Here is a 21,021-nt window from a genome sequence, read left to right as displayed (position 1 = left end):
TCCAATGTTTCACCAGGAGGTCCAATTATTTATCTTGTAATTTAATTACATCATAAGCATAAGCAAATGTAGCATTGCTTTTATAATATAAAGCCTTTTAAATTTAAGCATACCTTTGAATTATTCTTTGTTTTTATACACATATATATACATATGCATGTACACATAAATGTATATACTTTCTTGAAGAAAAAAATTCTTGGGTTATAGACTTCCTAATCTCTTTCTCAGGTTCCACATAATGCCCCATAATGAAATAATATAGAAATGAACCATATAAATCAACTATACAGGGAACAAGGAAACAGCATGTCACAGCAAAACAGCATAGATGTACAGCGCCAAACCTATCTGATAATCTAATGATCTGAGTTTACAGATATTATGTACTAATATGTAAGGAATTAAGAACTAATGTTTACACAAAAAATCTGTTAAATTTTACAGAAAAATTATTCGATATTTGATTTTCAATGTAAGTTAATAGCTGCAGCAAAAACATTTAGTAAAAATCTGTTCTAAGATTTTGGCCTACAACCAGCAGCTCCCAGAACAGGAGGGATCAGCTTTTTCACCCACTGTTCTCATCTGAATCCTGGCTTAAAAGCTATTCCAGCTCCCAGCTTTCCAGAAGGCTCCATCCCAGGAATCCTTGCCTGCCATTTGGTTTGCTGATTTTAATCTCTCAGGACTTTCTTACAGTGGCTCTACTATGCTGAACTGGCACTTGCTTCTAGAAGTGAGTTATTATTAAACCTGTAGGTCAATTGTGGCACTAACAACTCTTTGGAAGCTTTCAGCCACAGTGTACAATTTGCTAGTCTAATTAAATATTAATTCTAAGTGTTACATTTTGTGGCTAAGAGCTTTTATTTTCCATCATCAGCCTGGAAAAGAAAGAGGTTACAAGGCTAATTTAATCTCTCCCCTTGTCCTCTCAACATTAAAGATTAACTACATAGGGTGCGAAAACATTATTAAAGAAGGTAGTACTCTTTATATAGTAATAATAATGTAATTAATAGCAAAGGGCTAAACATAACATTAGGACATAATATTTGACCCGATACTTAAACAGCTTCAAATTATAATTAGTTACAAGCACATTTTGTCTCAACATTAAGAAAAATATCCTTTTTCAAAGATAGCAAGCTTTCTTTAAGAGAAGGTATGAATCCAAGCATGTAAATACAAACAATTCTAAACTTGCATTTTCTCACAAATATTTTTAGGGTAGTTGTTAAGACCAAAGATAAAAGCCTTAGTAATTTTATTTGTAAAATAAATGCAAAATTAAGTAAAGTTTTTTTTCCTGTATACAAAAAGTGATGCAGAACACAGCTTATTATAAAAAAATGATGTAAAAATAATTTCTCCATTTTTCTTCTATCATGTTCACAGTGGAACGGAATATGTAGGTCCCTCCCTACTTCTGCTCTCAGAACAGTTGTGTCCATGCCTGGACACTGGGCATTATAAAGACCATGCAGTCCAGCAGCCAAAGATTCCATATGCCCAAACAGATGACTCAATCTCTGTGAGGAGACACTCCCTATTTATTTTATTGATACATTTGAAAAGTTTGGCCCTAAAAAACCATGTAGCTAATAATCACTAGCATAATAGGAACTATATATGAATCACAATATGAACTAAAACATAAGAAAGTTATTTTAGGGAAAACCATTTAAAAACCAAAATTATTATTGTTTAATAAGATTTCTGAATATGCTTTTGGTTAGATTAAGTGCAATAAAAAGTTTCTAAAAGGTATTTTTCCTTTTAAAGATGAACACGAATCTTACTGGAAATTTAATATATATTCTGATTTTATTTAATATGCATATTTACACTAAGACAAAATGATACATATACTGCCATTGTAGTATTATATTCTGTGTAGACAGATAATTACAAAGTTTATTTTTGTAAAAAGTTTCAATAACTCTTGACCAAGAAAGTAAATTAAGTATATAGTATATGTGTAATGCATACAAGCCACAATTTGATATTAAAAATTAACCAGATGCCAGTATGTGCAGTCTGATACGATACAGAAGAAAAGAATCTAGAGCTATAAGAATTTATAAATTCCAAGCCTATAATAGAAGGACTGAAACACAGTTCTACTGTTTTCTATTTTAAAGAAAAAACAGATTGTTTAAAACTTATTAGACTATATAAAGATGCTGAAATTTAAAATGTGTTATAAAATTAAAGTTAGCTTAAGTGATTCAATTTTTAAAAATTATTTGTTTGCATATTTGAAATATGTCAATTTCCTACAATCAAATTCATGGTAGTTAAGAAGATCTAGAAACACTAAAGGCATATTCTTAGCTGAGAATATCCTGATCAGGGAAGAAATTAATGAAAAAAAATCATACCTAGAATATCTGGCTTTATCCTTTAGTAACTAACAGCTTTGATTAACTGATTAAATCTATAATTTTCATTCTTAAATAATCTCCTTTATAAAGTATATTACAAATATAAAAAATAATATTAAGATATGTCAGGAAGTGAGGTTATGCATTCCTATGATGATGCCCTCCATTATTAACAATTATATAAAAATTACTTTCCAAAATTTTGTAGTTTTTCATAGTATCTGTTGTTTACTCACCAAATAATTGTTTTTAGTTCTTGCACATTGGGAAAAAACCACAAGACTTTTGGAGTTCACATTTTATCATTCCATATTAGTGGTTACTTCTAAAGCCATCTACTGCTTGACTTTGAATTTAGCTGATAAAACCCTCAGAATGAACACAAAAGTTTATGGGTGTGAAAAGATCTGTTCTGAATTTCTTTACATGAGATCATACTGTATCATTTACTCCAGTGGATTCAAAGATCTAATATTTTAATATTATAGCAGATTATCTGGAAAAGCTATCAATTAAAATAACAATTTAACTTTATTCAAGTTTCAAGAGATATATAACAAGACCCTTTCTTGCTTTTTTTTCTGAAAATAAGTTCTCTTTGGTATAAACTAACTAATGCTGTAATAGTTTCCTTAAATCAACCAGTTGAGGAAAAAAAATATACAGATCAATTTATTGTACAACAGTGGCTATATGAGAAAAATCTGAACAAGGCTATTAATTGAGAGACTTCCAATGATGCCAAGATAGGCTGTAGCCTTGTTTCAAATCTGAAATTGGTTCTAAATAAAAGAAAATTTAGTTTACCAACTAATATTCTCTAAGAAAATACGTTAAATGCTTGCAATACTTAAAATTATTCATAAATGAAACAATATTTCAGATTTTATCTTAATATCAAAAAAGTTTTCATTCCTTTGTTATTACAGTTAAGGAAAAGATTTTTAGGTTTTCATTTATATTTAAAAATTCTTTACAAGTATAGCTAATGAAGGTTTGAATAAAAATTAGCAATAATAAAAAATAAATTTTCTTTTGAAAGGAAAGATGTGAGAATAGCCTTTCCTATTTTAATTACAATTCTTAGTCTTTTAATATTTATTTCCTGATAGTTTGAGGAAATATTGATCAGTAAAAATAAAATCTTGTCACAGATTATGTAAAAAAAAACACATCAGGGAAAATTTTTTTTCCTTTCTCCTTGCTGATAAAATAAGACATAAAACTAAGTTTTTATTTCTCAAAAGAATAAATGTCATTGGTCAACATTTTCTACAGCTCACAACTGTCAGGCAATTGAAAATAAAACTAATTTAAAAGGCACAAAATGTTTGTATAATTTGGAGGTGGATGACAAATTTCACTAGTAATAAGCCAGCTCTGATTTATAGATCAGAAAGAAACCAGTTTCAGATATTGCTAGATATGAAAATCAGTGTCCTTTTGTACCTACTTTAAAGTTACCAATTTTCAAAACCAAACCAAACCAAACCAAACCAAACCTCATTTAAAAGTTTCAAACAAGGAAGACATTTCTAATAGTAAGCAGGGAAAAAGGCAGTAGAATGTTCAATGTAGCTGAAATATAACAACCTTTAATACAAAAATTTATACTTTAAGTATTTAAAAGTTGAAATAATATAATTAAACTAATATGTAGGAAGAGTTTGAAGAGAGGATTTTGGTTACTTTTCTTAGATGCACCTTTCCTTTTTCAATTTTTTCAATCCACGACAACCTTCACTTGACAACAGAGTTTGAACAGTTGAGTTGTGAGAATGTGAGCAGCTGCTGTTATTATAACTAAAGGTCTGTCTATGGCTTGAGTCTGAGAGACCACATGTTCGGCTGTCCTCTCATCTTGCCATCCTCACCAATTAACTATTAACATGGAGGGCTGTACACATGCTCTTGGGGGCTCTTTAACAGGCTTCTTGGCGAGTGGCACAACTACACAGCAGGGATCTGGGAACTGAGTAATGCTGGAATATAGGGACGCCACCCGTAGTTTTGCTCCTTCTAATGACACTTTACTCCACAGTTCAGCATGTAACAAAGTCTGTTTTTAACTTAGCCATTTTCACATTCATTTTAGTACAATGTCTTTGGGCAGACACTAAAACTATATTCTAATAAGAGATTATATGAGAATAATGTTACTTCACAGGGAAAATTGTTCAAGACTATATTTACATGATTTAAGTCATTCATAGGATATTTGCCAAATAATTTTAGTGTTTTCTTAACAAATGTTTGGAGTTTATTTTTATACATGTGCGTCAAAGTATGCTTGTCATTTTACTCTGTGTTATTATGGAAAAAATCTTTAACTCAAAGGAAATAAAAAAAATTAAAGCTTAATTGTGAGGCCAAACAAAATATTTCAAATGCAAAATTAAAAATCATGCTTGTTAATTCTACTTGCAAGTCTTATTATGACAATAAGTTAAAATCAGTTTTGAGTCTACGTCATTATTTTCCCTATTTTAACTTTTTCCCCTCTTTGCAATTTCCCTAACTATGTGTTCCTTGCCTACAATGAAATTAAACATGGGAAGCGTGCCAAAAGTACAATAAAGGGTAACTAATCATTACTGTACAAGTCTGACAGAATGCTAATAACTAAAATAAGAACACTGATTGGTTGGTTTAGCACTCTAAGAGATGAATACTTTATGTATTTTTAATCTAGTGTTACTTTATTTATAGATGCTTAATTATATGACAAAATTTCCAAGGGTATCAAACTACATTTCTAATTCCTGCCAGAAACTATTTTACTATCAACATCCAAGTCCAAGCATCCAAATACCTACATATATTATTTTCCATCCTTTTACATTGCTAAAAAAGCCCCATGGGAATAGGAACTTTGTCATATTCAATACTACATTCCCATAGTGCCTAGAATAGTGCTTGCTATCTTCATTGAATAAATGACTAAGCTAAATTACCTTTAGTCATTTCAATCACAATTGAAACTTCAATTTAGTCTCTAGAGATGGCAATGGTAATAGTGGAAAGGAAATATACATATGATGTTAAAAGAGTTTTGTTACAACATGGCGATAATACTAACATCTGGATGGATATTTAACTTTATCTATGCCTTGGAGTCTGTCTCAGGCCTAATCTATGAGAAGCTGCCAGTGTTTCTCATAAAGAGAATTAGGAAACTAAAGATTTCTATTTTTTTTTTATATTGGGGATTGAACCCTTGGCCTTGTGAATGCTGATCACATGAGCTATAACCCCAGTCCCTTGGTTGCATTGACAGACTTTACATCTTATCATTGTAGACTGATCTCTGTTCAAATTCTCAGTTTTGGAGGTCTGTTTAAATAATATATAGTGAAGATAACATAAACTGAATGCCTACAATGTGCCAGCAGTGTCTCAGTTCCTGATATTGCTAATCTTTTGACTTTTATATTTTGTCTAAATTTTACAGAGGAAGAAGTTGAGGCTGAAAAAAAGTTAACATTTGACTAAGATCAAATAACTTATAAAGGCTCTCTGCCTCCAAAAGTACTGGCTCTTCCTATCAATGAATACTACTTTATACCTAGTATTTTTCTTAATTTTAGTACCTCTACTGAATAAGCAGCATAACATGCTAGTTAAAAGTTCAGTAACTAGGGGCAGGAAGAAAATGCTTAGGTCTAAATTCTGTCCTTTACTAGCTGTGTGATCCTGGGTAAAGATAATGAGAATACTAACTACCTATAAGTTTGATATGTCTTTGATTAGATTTCTAATCATACTGCTTCCAGTTCTTATTCTTTTCTTAGACTGTTTTCCTTGCTAGTCTTTAAAAGTTATAAAGAGCTTTATCCTCTACTTATATGATGACTGATTTTCTCCTAAATATTTAGATATAGAAACAAATACATGGTTAGAGACTCATATTTAAAGAGGAAGAGACTGAGTGATTGATCATGATACTAGAGATTGAATGCAGGTCTTCATGCATGCTAGGCAAGCACACTACCACTCATCTACATTACAGCCCATTTTTAAGTTTCATTTTGAGACAGGATTTTACTATGCTGCCCAGATGACCTTGAGTTTGGGATCCTCCTGTCTCAGACTCTTGATTAGCTGGAATTATAGGTGTCTGCAACCACAACACCAGCTATCAAATGATATTAGGGTCAGGAGACTACATGATAGCTTTGCAAAATTATGCAGGGAAAATAGAATGAAAAATGTGGAAATATTAAAAGGTTGTACAGGTTATTTTTGTTGTTGTTATTTAAAGGCACTTTCTATTTTGGAGAACATGTCTTAATTCTTGGTCACCATGTATAACATTAAACTTATCACCAAAATCTAACCTTAGGTTATGTTACTTCCATCTCAAAGTATTTGTCTCTTTATTGGTACATTGAAAAGCAAGAATTAAAAAAAATATTGCTTCTAGCTACACAAGGATTTAAATATAGCTGTAAAATATCAAAATTATTATATTTTTATGTTTAGACATTCAGTTTACCTTATTATGTAATCATTACTTTATCTGTGATGAAGATGGGCTGACTTGACATCACCTGATAGAATCACTGTTTCCCTTAAGCAATGGCAAAGAAATCATTGTCATAGACATTCTTAATCGGACAGGAACCTCTTCTCTAAGTAATAATTACCAAAGAAATAGCTTTTTAAAAGTGTTTCTTCTTCCTTTCTCTCTCCCTCCCAGGAATTTCTTTGTAATAAGTTTGAAAAGTTACATATATTCATTTCAGAATCATTTTTCTTTGCAATTATGTAAAAGGAAACATATACTCATTTTTTGTCTTCTCTTGCCTGGAATGGAATAAATTTTCAGCTTAATCTTTCACATAATCTAATTTGACAAAGATTTTACAATGATAGTTTTCTTGTTAAAAATGCTGAATAATAGCAAGGTAGAATAATAACTTTTCTTCCTAATGGAATGCTACATCATCAAAAGTAGTTAATAATTCAAGACAATAGGATGTAACGTGACAGAGGGGAGAGAAATTTTAGAATTAAGAAGATTTGAGTTTGAATACCATCTTTCGATGCATAACAGACATGTGATATTGGAGAATCAATTAACCTCGGTTTAATCTTCTTTGTAGTTGACACCACAGCTATCTCTGAGAATTGTTGTGATGATTTGAGATGGTATGTGATTTATTTGTGAAGATGTTGGGGTGTGGAGTCAGGGAAAGACATTGGTAGCGTCACTTACCAACTAGGTGACCTGGGGAGAACAGAGGTTAAAAACTACCTATAAGGTACACAGAACATAGGTTTATGGTAAAGATTTAAGGACATAATGCTTGTGAAGTGCTTGGCCTGTATACTCATAGTAATAGCACAATTGGTAGTAGTAGGAATGTAGCAGTATTTTCACCAGTATCTGATGAATCTGTTTCAGGTTTAATTTATTATCAAACTCGAGAAGCTTGTTATGTCTAACCAAATTATTAGTAAAGTATTAACTTTATGTTCCTTTTTAACAAAGAACATAATGAAAGTATGGGTATAATGTCTAATAGAATAAAAAAATAAATTTCATACACACACACACAACACACACACATACACAACACACACACACACACACACATTAGTTTTAAGATCATAGTAACAATGTAAGTTCAGGATATTCTGTACAAAGTCCATAAAAAATAACACTGAGTTAGTTATCCTCTCATGACTATTAGAAATAAAATCTACTGTCCAAGGAATCAAAAGTAACTCATTATGTCAATTTTTTCAGTTATAATATTAAAATGTTCTGTATGACTAAATGTTACATTATTATCAGAAAGTCATATGAAGAAAAGTATAAACATCTGATCCTGCCTTAACAAAACCACAGTGTAGTAGATATTTGGGATTATATAAAATGACATATTTGAGGCAAACAGAAGTTTAGTAAATAGTACTACCAATAAAAAAAGAACAAGTACATGTGAAGTACGTTAACATAAAAGTAGAATTAACTAAGGAAACCAAAAAGTGTTTGAGAACATGAACAAAAATTGTGTAAAAAATTCAAACAGGAATACATTGATCCATTAGTATAAGATCAAACTATGAAACATTTAGAAGAAAACATAAAAAAAGATCTTGTAGAGGACCAAGACTGGTAAGATTGAGCAGGTGAGAGAGAAACCATAACTATTTAAAAAACTGGTAAGTTAAACCTCATTAAGACTTTAAACTTTTATCACAGCCATTGCAAACTGTAGCTAAAATGTATCAGGAATTATACAACTTGATAATGAGGTGATTACTCAACTAAAAATGGACAAAAAACTTGACAAAAAAAGCTATTCAGGTGGCAAAAAAGCACACAACATTATTCCTAGTCAAGGAAATAGAAATTAAGACCACAACATCACACCATTTCTCCACTAGTTAGGGAGGATAATTTTAAAAGTCTTACCTGGATAAGATGTGTTGGCATTGTGATGATACAGGCTGACAGAGAGGTTCTTAGAAGACCTCGGAGAACATAGAGGAACTTGGTAAGGCTGTGACTGTTACAGTTTTCCGTACAGCAAACGTCATCTCCCCATAAAGGTGAACCAAGATTCTGAATTCCTATTCTTAAAATGTTTTTCTGTTTTTTCTAAAAGAAATGGGAGGGAAGTAAACACATAAAGTTTTGTTAATTGATAGGATACTTCTTTTATTAGCCAGTTCTTATCTTTATTTATAACACCAGGAACACAATGTCAACAAAATATGTTAAAAATTCAAGTTGTATTAGTAATAAGGTAATATAAAGGAAATCTTTTAGATTATAAGAGTATATATACAAAAAGAAAAACAAAACTAAACCAGGCATGATTGTGTAGCTGTAGTTCTAGCTACTCAGGAGGGTGAGACAAGGGGAATGTTTGTATCCAGAAGTTTGAGGACAGCCTGGCAACATAGAAAAACTCTGTCTCTAAATAAGTAAACAAACAAACAAACAAACAAACAAACAATAGAACTGATTTTAATCATTTTTGGAAAATTTAAAGAGTATGACATACTTAAGCTTTAAATTGTGTCTAAATTTTATCAGTGATTATGCTAAGAATTATGTGGGAGGCAGTTAATATGTAAGAGATCACAGGAAACAAAGAGAAAAATCTAAAATTGAATGCTTGCAAACTTGTCCTTAGTATTTGGAAAATTTGAAAATTCTATAAATATTTCAATAAATTATAAATTGCTCAATATTTCTCATTTAACTTTATCTACTGCCTGATCTTTTTTTGAAAAATGTTTAAGATGTTAAGATGTGAAACAATTTGGTTTTATATTTTACACTTGTCTCTAGGTTTTCCTCCTGAGACTGTTTGTATAATAATAAAAATTCAACATTTTTCATAAAATTTTAAAGTTGAACTTTTAGAATTTGAGCCTACTGACATTAATGTCACAATAATAGTGATTGATATTTCTTGGGGAAAGAATATTTAAAAATCATTAAAGAAAACCCAGGATGATTGTCAGTAAGTGTTTGCCAATAAATGTGTTTAATAATAAATTTTACTGTTTGTGTTATTTTAACTGAACAAATGTTTTGTAAATGCTTTCCCTAGAAATCTAACAACATTTCTGGGCAAAAGAAAGAGGTGTTAACAAAACTTGGCACATGCAAATATTTGGAAAATCATTATTATAATTCTAATGGGAAAAATAATATGTTCTTTCTTAAATCCATGATTTGGAATATGTGACACTTTAAATATAATTTATGATGAAACAGGATCCTAAAATTTATTACAAGTTGTTGTTATAAAAACAACTAATAAAATTTTTAACCAATTAGTTATTGTCCAACATAGCTTATCTATTTCTCTGATATTATAGGTGAAAATTGAATTTGTGAGCTCTTTTTTCAAGTAGAATTTATTGACAAAAGAAAAGTAAGGAAAATGAATGAAACACTGAAATGTTACGAGGAAAATCCAAGGGAATAATAGGTGAAATGAATAACACTGGGACTGTTTGATCTGGACTATGAAACAAAGTAGATTTCGGTCAACACATACAGTTCTCTCTCAGTATCCATGGGTGATTGGTTCTAGGGCCCCCTGTGGATACCCAAATCTGTGGATGCTCAAATCCTATATATAAAATGATGCAGTATTTGCTTAACTTATATACACACATCCTCTTGAATACTTGAAATTATCTCTAGGTTAATTATAATATCTAATACAATGCAAAGATTAAGAAACTAAAACTGGCGATACTTTAACCTATGGTCACCATTACCTACTATTGTTGTCTCAAAATGCACTGGTTATGCTGTATTATTTGGGACTAAGGAAAAAAAAAGTCTATGTATGTTCAGTATTGATGATTTCTTTTTTTCATATAATTTTAATCTACAGTAGATTGCATCTGAAGATATGTAACACAGGGTCAACTGTATAGTGTTTTAAAATTTAGTTTTCTCATATTTAGAATTCATAGAATAGACTAAAACATTGTCCTATGATGCCATAAAATTCTTCAAATATATGAAAGGATGCAGTGGCCTGGATAGATTATAACAATGAGATTTCAGAAAAAGGAGTTTCCTAAGAGCTTTAGGAAAAAAAACTTCATGACACCAAGGACCTGAACTAAATTGATGCGATCAAAGCAGTTAGCCTAATTTTCTTTTCTGGATTGTGTTAAAGTTATGACAGATAACCATCTAAGACACCCTATGTTATAATCTCAATGGTCCATAAAAATTGTTCTTTTTTAAAATTTCTGTACTACTTAAATAAAGTGAAACAATATACAAGGCATATGTTAGAAATATAAATGTACATCTGTGAAATATAATGGGACATTACTTTTCTCACTTTCTTATTTACTTAGAATGTCAAAATTAAGTTAAATAGCAAAAATTAAGGCTGATTTTGTTATCTCTAAACTTATCTAATGATAACAAGCTTAAGTTAGACTCCTAACAGGAAGAGCCATCTAGAAAAAGGGAATAAGAACCTTACCCCCACCCCACCAAATCCAGATGTTAGAGGGAAACATGAAGTAAAGGGGAGCAGCATCATATTGTTTCCCCGTCAGTGTTTAATAAACTAAAACTGGCAATACTTTAACCTATGGTCACCATTACCTATTATTGTTGTCTCAAAAAGCACTTGTTACAAATTTGTAACAGAAAACACTGTTAGGTATGGAATCAGGAGCTACAGAAGACTTTGACAGACATACTGACGTACGCATACAGAAGGAATGAAATTCTAAGCCAAAGAATGAATGAGTGATAAGATATTTAAGTCAGAAGGTATACAGCACATCAGAACACAATTGAGCAAATATTTTAATACAAGGAATATAGTCTTATTTTTAAAAGTATGATGGTAATTGCAAAAACAAAGGTCAAATACAAATCCCCTGTGTCATTTGGAATATCTCCTTTGTTGTGCCATATAATAATGGGTAACTGTGTGGTATGGTTAGATTTAATATCAAGAAACTTTTGCTGATCACTAAATTTATTCGTAAGGATATATCTGACATATTTAATATAATATTGTAAGAAAAATCAATGTTCAAATTTCATTTTCATTATATTTCTTAGATACTTGAAAAATCACAACTTAAATAAAATTATAACAGCAATTTGTGTTTTCACTCCAAACATCTTTAGCAATTTGCTATACTACTTATCTTACCAAGGTTAATTGTGAGGTAACTTATAATAATTCCATCTCTAGAGTGTATTTCTTTCTGTTGTCTCCAACTAGCTCAGTTTATTTGAAAATGTACCGATAGAGAAAATAAGACTTAAATTTCCTTCTAAAAAAGTCAGAACATGATTTTGGCTCAGAAATAATATTTTTTTGAAGTATTGCTTGATAGATAAATAATGTCTTTTGAATTCATTTAAAGTTTGTGAAACAGATGTATAAATTAGGTAACTCAACAAACAGTGTGATCTATAATAATATGCAAATTTATTAACTACATTTTAGTTCTAATAAAATTGGAAGTGAATTTTTATAATATTGGTATATGTTAATTTAAAATTTTAAGCATTATTGGTATTCATCACAGAAATATCCAACTTAAACCTATTCAGTCTTGGGCTGGGGTTGTGGCTCAGACGTAGAGTGCTTGCTTAGCATGGGTGAGGCACTGGTTCAATCCTCAGCACCACATAAAAATAAAATAAAGATATTGTGTCCACCTACAACTAAAAAATGTATACTTAAAAAAAACCTGTTCAATCTTTATGAAAGTTAATAGAACTATGGTTCAGAGAACCACACAAGTTCCAGTTTATTGTTTATTAATTTCATAAAAAATTTATTGTTTCTTGAAAATGGCATTTTTTTAATACCCAAATATATAATTAAAAAAAACAAAAATTTCATTCCATTCCAAGATGAGCTTGTTCGTTAAGGAGTCTTAGGAAGTATCTCTATACGTATGTACGCATGTACATAATTCCTTTTGCAATTTATTGTCTTTACTTTTTTATATTCCAGAAAATTTCTTGCTCTCTGATGTATCATCATCCTGAAAGAGCAGCAGCTCTGCACAATGTACCATAGGAACTGTTATGACATGCCTGTTTCCATAGTTACCACAGCAAGAGGTGTCTGTCAGGGACCAATTTACCTCTCCAGACAAGCACTGGCACCAAAGGGAAGACATGGTACTCATAAATCTTAGCAAGAACCAAAAATGGAGCAACAAGGATCAAAATAAAATTGTATTAAATACTAAAGATATCACAAAAACTGACATGTGAGAAAGCACCTACAAATAAATATCTGTACTTCCCCAAATATACATAACTGTTTTTAGACTACTATTATATCAGTAATCAAAACAAAATTTTAAAATATTATTATTTTTGGCCATAGATAAATTGTTAAATACAGCCATAAAGTTTTACAAGACATTGTAAAATCTATGAATTAGTAGCCATGTAGCTGAGCATGCCAAAATAAGATTTTTAGCTTTTCTGTCTTCTTCAATAAAAACAATGGTGCTTTGGAAATACTTTTGCTAAAATAATGCAAATGTAATACAAATCTTTTAGTTGCAGATGCAATTAAAATCACTAAGAAGAAATTTTGAAAGGCATGATATCTTGAAATAAAAATTTCCCCATTCTGTTTAACTAACCAGAACATTTTTATTAGTGGAAATTTGGAGAATATTTTTAAAATCAGAGCTACAAAGAATAGTTAAGCTATAAGATATTTTAATACAGCAGTAAAAATGTATCTTTTATTCAATGAGACAACTCAAAGTGCAATATAAGAAGAAATAAAATCTCGACATAATTCTTACATATAGGGTAATTCAAAATTAAGGCCTGAATGACAGAAACATGAAAAATTTAGATAGAAAAGTACAGATCCTGTAGATTTTAAAGTAATTTTCAAATGTAGCTAATTATTAACCCCAGAAGCTATAAACAGATATTTGAAAATAATTAGTGTTGACAATGTGTGTGTATATCTTATTTGCATCCACTGAGAGAATTTAGCTAAAACTCTAAATACACATTAACAGCCAAACTAAGGCTGTCTGTCTCTGCTTATTTACATTCTTTGTGCTTGAAAACAGATTGTTTGCTGTTGTTTCTTTTCTAAGACCTTCTAGGTGCAAACCTGAAGATTTTGAAAACAACATTAGATACATAAATATAAAAGGTTTTGAAAGTATTCAATACCTGGGGATTGGATCCATCAAATCCTTCCTCATAAATGGTGTTCTGGATGAACTGAAGCAGCTTTGTGTAGCCATGAATCAAAGAACTGTTGGTAAGAAGCAGCTCAAATACATAAATGGGCTTTTTAATAGGAACTAAAAAAAATCAACACTAAAACATTCAGTAAATAATTAAAATATTTATATTCATTAGATAACTTAAAAGTAAATAAAATGTGTCAAATTAGTATTAAATAATCCTAAAATATAAATCAATACATAATATTAAATTGCTCAGTGTTTTTGACATCATGGGAAGATAAAAATCTGTGGAGACTGAGATGACTTAATTATGTCAGGTTTAGTTACCTCCAAGAAAATTAATGATTTAATGAAGCAACCTAAAAGATGAAGCCACTATAGCTTTTCAGGAGTAATCATACATAATTAACACATAGATAATGAACTGCTATGCCAAGTACACCTGAATCAATGTTCTGATCACCTGAGCTCATATTCCATCAAAGTTTTAATTTTCTTAGAATAAACTGCTGAAATAATAGTAATTTAAAAACTTGATATTTTAAAACCACATAAAGACAAGTATAAATTCTTCTAAATTTATTGTTTATCCACTTTCTTTGTTAAAAGAAGACACAATTGTGTAAATTTAAGAACATAAATTATTTCCCCCATGAACATTGCATTAATAAACTGTGCATGACCTTAAAAACACAAAATTGTTTGCTTTACTGAAATCCTATACATATCAATCACATAAGCAGAAAAAAATGCCCTAAAAAAAGAATGAAATATAATTTGAAGTATGCATTCAACAGTAAAGAATATTAAAAGTTAGGATATATACCAGACTGCTTAGTGTGAAAAGTCAGTGGTAGGTAGCTCAACAGAAATATATGTACATCTCTGTAAATAAGTTATTGATCAGCCGCAGCTAACTTAAAGGTATCTATCTTAAGAAACAAAAAAGAAAACCAAGTGAACAGAATTCTCTTCTGTGTAAAACAAATATGGCTTCAGATAATGAGGGATTTGATATTACAGTTATTTCTCCATTTTCAGTAAAAATACAGTAGAATACATGAACATATTTTTTGACTTTCATGAGTGAGGAAATATTTCTATAAATAATATTCTGCAAGGGCAATTTTTTGACTAGTTCATATCTTAACACACATTTGTTTTGGCTAGTTCAAGTTTTAGAACACAAATGCTACTGTTTGAATCCGCTATATTCAATTGCTATCTGGGTCAATTAACTTTGCACAGAGGGTAAAATCTGCCCAAAGTCCCAGATTGTGAAATGAATTGCAGCCAACCATTTGATGAATGTCACCGTGGGTTAAAGAAGGCGCATAAACCCAATGTCTCCTGATCCACCAATAATACATCTGTCCAAGACCATTATTATTTCATATGATAATAAAGATAATATGAGATCCTATAATATTTGTCTTTCTGTGCTTGGCTTATTTCACTTAGTATAAGGTCCTCCAGTTTCATTCAGTTTGTCGCAAATAATAGAATTTCCTTCTTTTCAAAGGTTAAATAGTATTCCATTATGTGTTTTGTATGTATATACACACCATATTTTCTCCGTTCATCTGTTGATGAACACTTAGGTTGATTTCATGTCGTGGCTATTGTGAATAATGCAGCAATGAACATGGGAGTACATGTATCCCCCTCAACCTACTAATTTAATTTCCTTTAGATAGAAACCCAGAAATGGGATTGTTAGATACATAGTTCTATTCTTAAATTTTGAGGAACCTCATACTGGTTTCTATAACAGATATATTAATTTATCTTCCCTCCAATGGCTTATAAGAATTCCCTTTTCTTCATATTGTAGCCAATATCTATCTTCTATCTTTTTGAAAATAGCCATTTTAACAGGTGTAAAGTGATATCTCATTGTGATTTTAATTTGCATTTTCTTCATGATTAATGATGTGCATCATTTTTTCATGAACTTATTGTCCTCTTCTTTTGTATGTCTTCTTTTGAGAAATGTCTATTTTATTCATTTGCTCATTTATTGAGTTGTTTGAGTTCCTAATATACTTTGGGTTTTAACCTCTTATCAGACATATTTTCTCCCATCCATAAGACTATATCTTCACTCTGCTGATTGTTTCATTTACTGTGGAAAATAGGGAGGTTCTTTCACGTGAGAACAAAAATGAAGACATAAAGATAATACATCTTAATTGCTTTCCTTATTTAGCATTGAAACAAAACAATCAAATTGTCAACAATTCTTTGAACTTATAAATAATAGATTTCTGCAACTATTTAGAGTTTAAGGAAAATAAAAACTTCGATAAAATAAAAGAGAAGTTATACTCCATGTATGTATACTATGTCAAAATACACTCTATTGTCATGTATATTTAAAAAGAACAAATTAAAAAAAAGAATTTTGGGGACCTTTTCTTCAGAAAATATAATTTCAATGTATTAAATAAACTGAGAATTCTTTAACAAAAAAGGGAAAAGTCAATACATTTAGGTATATTAATTGGGAATATTAATTTTTAATTTTTAGATACATAGTATTTAATCATTTAAAACTAAAATCATTTACATGATTTGGTATGAAAATACTAAGTACTCTTAATCACCACCTATTCTTGCATTTATACTTACGATAATATTTTTTTTAGAAAATAAATATCTTCTATTTTCATCTAATATTTTGGCTTTCTTATTAAAATTATTTAATTTTAACAATATTTGTGTGTGTGTGTGTGTTTAGTCTAGCAAAAGAAATTGGCAAGAGGGAAACTTGGTTACAAATATGACACTAGCTGATTTTTAATGTTTCCAAATATTTAACAAAGTTTAGGTTAATCTAAGTTTTTCAAACCTGCTGTAAGGCAGTACATTTTTAATTGTGTATACTATATTACCTGATTTCAAGTGATTTTGACTTTTGTGTTATAATTTGAGATTGTACAATCTATCTTTAAAATTATCACATTACAAAGAATATAAAAATAATAACTAGAAGTCTAATTTTTACCTTTAAAATATCAGGCAGTTGAAATTATCTTTAGTTAAAAAAGGTTTTAACAACTTGGGTAATAGATGTCAAGGTTTTGTCTGTGAAAATATAAATTATAAAAATTATGTATATGAAATTAAAATAACTAGTTGATAAGTGTATAAAGAGACCTTTGGGTTATTTTTTAAAATAAGACTAATTGATTTTAGTTAAATCAACTGATAATGTTTGGTACACTGTAAATACTCAAAAAACTTTGGCATCAGAGTCACACGTAATGAATATAATAACCTTGTGAGTTACGTATAACCCTTATCCTATTTTATAATTGAAAAAATTAAGATTCATTAGGGATCTGTCCAAGACTATACAACAATTAAGTGATAGAAGTGTCACTTAAAATTTAATTTTTCTAAAACTTCAATTTATCTGCTCTTTTGACTATACTGAGATAAAACCTAAGAATGAGATTTAAATTCAGTGAAGTCTATGGGTTCAAATATACTAATGGGGCTTATAGGAGGTCTGAACATGGCTTCATTCAACATGCCAAATGAAGCATTTGGTGTATAACTTTAGGAAGAAATTTCTCTTTTATTTGTATCTTTGAAGCTTTTACAAATGGACCTTAGTTGTATTAATTTGGAACAAAATGTGTAAAAAACCCCACGGTGTTGAACACTGCAGATTTATAAACACATAACCAGCTACCAGTATTGCATGATAGAAATTAAGCTGAAGATCTGGGTTACTAGTCCTAGCTGTGCCAATAAATGTAGCTAATTGTGTGACATGAGGCAGATTCTTTAAATTTTCTACTCTGGTCTTCTAAATTTTTCCAATTATAAAGTTATGTCAAGTAAATGATCTCTGTTGTCTATTCTGACTTTAAAATTATATGATCCAAGAATGATGTTTCTCGTTAAAATCATTTGTTGCTGGGTTTTTAAAAATAAGAACTTCTGATTTGAATATTTAACTACTATATCATTCCTAGTTAGGATTAATTTAAAATAAAGATGAATAATTTTTACTTTATTATGAAAATAAATGAGAAATATTATTTGTATCACCAGAATTCTAGTTGCATGTATATTTCAAGAATTCATCTATGTACAGCAAATAGTGAGATTTACTTGTAAGGCAGTAGGCACAATATCCAGCGTCTCAACTAACTGTATAAAATAGTTTGCTAAGCTAAAGATATATTAGCATATAATTTGCATGTGACTATAGACATTGTGAAGTCTGTTCACAAGTAATTTTCAAGTTAAAATTTTTCATTACTCTTACCCTGAAGGCTATCATTTACTCTGATTTTTCTTCTTTTATGCTTTTTACCTAACATCAAGTTAGATTCTCTTTACCAAGGAAGCTCAACTTAAGAGAAGGACATGGAGAATCTAAGAATGTATGTACGGGCATAAAGGAGAACAATGACTAGCAGAGATATTTGAACCAAAACTGATAAATATTTTTTAAAAATGAGGATATATAAACTACATGTTTAGGCTAATAAATCCACTGTCTGACCAGGAGAAGCAATGACCCTTCAAGAAAAATAATTCAGCTTGTATTATTCTGACTTACTTTCATTACTAATGTAAATTAGTCATTAGATTATGTCTCTTACAACTCCTCTTTACTGCTGTGATTTAGGGCTATTACAAATCTAATACTCTAGCCTTTCAGTTTCTTGGATTCTCTTCCAGTAATGTTGACTCCATTCTAAGCTAATTACTCCCATTGTTATACCTTAGTCCGTGTCATTATTAATAACTGCTATCCTTCTGTAATCATGAATTCATGCATTCTCCTTCCTATTACCACCACTTTCAATTTCTACTTAGTACCCTTATGAAATCATTTGCCTCTGCTTATTTTATATCATTATCTACCACATTTTTTGTTCTTTTTGGTGGTACTGGGGATTGAACCCAGGGCCTCATGCATGGTAGGCAAGCGTTCAACAACTGAGCTATGTTCACAGCCCTACTTACCTCTCTTGATATACTCTTATAAGTGATTAGCAGTTTTGATTCATAGTCACTTTTTGTCTCCCTTCCTTGCCCTTGGTTTGTCATTCTTACTTAGTAAAACTACTATTCTGATTTGTCCAACTTTCTATCCATGTCACATCTGCCTCAGTGATGCTAAAAATGGTCAGAAAAGGGCCCACTCAGTGGATGAATATGACTTTATTAATTCATGACCAAAAACTTCAACAGGCTCAAGGCTGCATGGTAGTCTCACTGTACATACTTTCAGTCTCCTAGATGACAGTCCCATTCTTTCTTCCTTTTCATTTAAACCTCCTATATCTTTTCCTGCATCTTTATTCTCAGCTTCTGAGCATTCACTGAGAAAACAGAAACAAGAGACACCCACTACTGTATTCTTACTGCTGTAGTGTGGATATTTATGCTTCCCAAAATTCCCATTGATCCTAATCTTTAATAGTTTTAAGAGGCAGGGCCTTTAGGCCGTGATTAGGTTACTTCAGGAGTGGGATTAGTACCCTTAAAAATGAGATCAAAGGGAGCTTGTTTGCCCCTTTTGCAACATGAGTTGATAGCAATATCTGTGAAGGAAGGAGTCCCTCACCAAAACTTGACCTCTTTGGCACTCTTGACTTAGACTTCCAAGCCTCCAGAATTGTGAAAAATAAATTTCTATTATTTATAAACTATCTAGTTTATGGTATTTTATTGGAGCAGCCCAAAGGGACTAAGATATTATCCATCAGCCTGTGCACTCATACACATTGTCTTCTCACATGCTGCCATATGTGAAATATCTAAACGCCTATAACTAAGCCATAGGATGTCACTCCAGTAGTCTCCCTTCTCTCTTATGTTAATAACTTTTCCCTTCTATTGAATATTTCCTATAAATATATAAACATATTGTTATCTCTTTCAAAAATTAAAAAACAGCCAAGGTGCCGTGGCGCATGCCTGTAATCCCAGAGGCTCTGAAGGGTGAAATAGGAGGACGGCGAATTCAAAGCCAGCCTCAGCAAAAGTGAGACCCTGTCTCTAAATAAAATACAAAATAGGGCTGGGGATGTGGCTCAGGGGTCGAGTACCCTTGAATTCAATCCCTGGTACCAAAAAAAAAAAAAAAAAAAAAAAATTAAAAACACCTCCTCATCCCAGTTTCTCTGTTACCTATTACTCTATTTCTCTGCACCCAAACACCTTGACTTTCCCAGTGTTTGGTGTCCTCAGTCAATCCTCTCCTTACATTTTCATTTAAACACATTCCAGCTAGGATTTCACCACCATTATCCCATTAAGACTACTTTTATTGTGGTAACCAATGATCTCCACTAACTAATCTCATAGGTATATAATTTTGTAAGTTTAACAATTTTAAGACAAAACTCAGATACCATATAATTCACCCACTTGTGAATGTACAATTTGTTGGTTTCAGTATACCGACAGAATTATGCAACTACAATTTTAGAATATTTTCATCCATTCAAAAGGAATCTCAAATTCATTAGTATAACATCTTTCCCCAATTATCCCAGCTTCCCCAGGCCCTATCTGTCTCTATCTACTGGCATATTCTATACTTTCATGTAAAGGAAATTATACAAAATGTTGTCGTATGAGCTATGGTTTGAATGCCTATCTTCTCCAAAACTAATGTTAAAATTTAATTGCCACTAACAGTAATAAGAGATGAAATCTTTAAGAGATGATTATGCCATTAGGGCTCCATTCTCATGGGTGGGATTGGTGCCAGAACAAAAAGGATGAGTTTAGTCCTCTCTTTGCATGGCTCTTCCGCAGTTCTGCTTTGTGAAAAATAGCATTCCTCCCTATTCAAGGCTCCATCTTGGAAGCAGAAACTTACTTTAACAGACACAAAACCTGATGACACCTTGATCTTGTACTGCCCAGCTTCCAGAACCATGAGAAATACATT

The 21,021-nt window shown here is 30.9% G+C and overlaps 1 protein-coding gene across 1 annotated transcript in view; it reads right to left on the bottom strand.

Moving 5' to 3' along the window:
- Positions 1-21,021, bottom strand: part of Elp4 (elongator acetyltransferase complex subunit 4) — a 258,524-nt gene that overhangs the window by 135,691 nt on the left and 101,812 nt on the right. Inside the window, exons 6-7 of the mRNA XM_076844298.2 lie at positions 14,074-14,158; positions 8,815-9,000 (exon numbers count right to left, since the gene is read on the bottom strand). Of these exons, the coding sequence (XP_076700413.2) occupies positions 8,815-9,000; positions 14,074-14,158 (271 nt within the window). The remainder of the gene's footprint in view (positions 1-8,814; positions 9,001-14,073; positions 14,159-21,021) is intronic.

Source organism: Callospermophilus lateralis, chromosome 2, assembly GCF_048772815.1.
Source record: "Callospermophilus lateralis isolate mCalLat2 chromosome 2, mCalLat2.hap1, whole genome shotgun sequence".
In the NCBI taxonomy this organism is placed as follows: domain Eukaryota; kingdom Metazoa; phylum Chordata; class Mammalia; order Rodentia; family Sciuridae; genus Callospermophilus; species Callospermophilus lateralis.
Note: the sequence above shows the minus strand (reverse complement) of the source record. Positions and strands in the feature narration are given on the sequence as shown.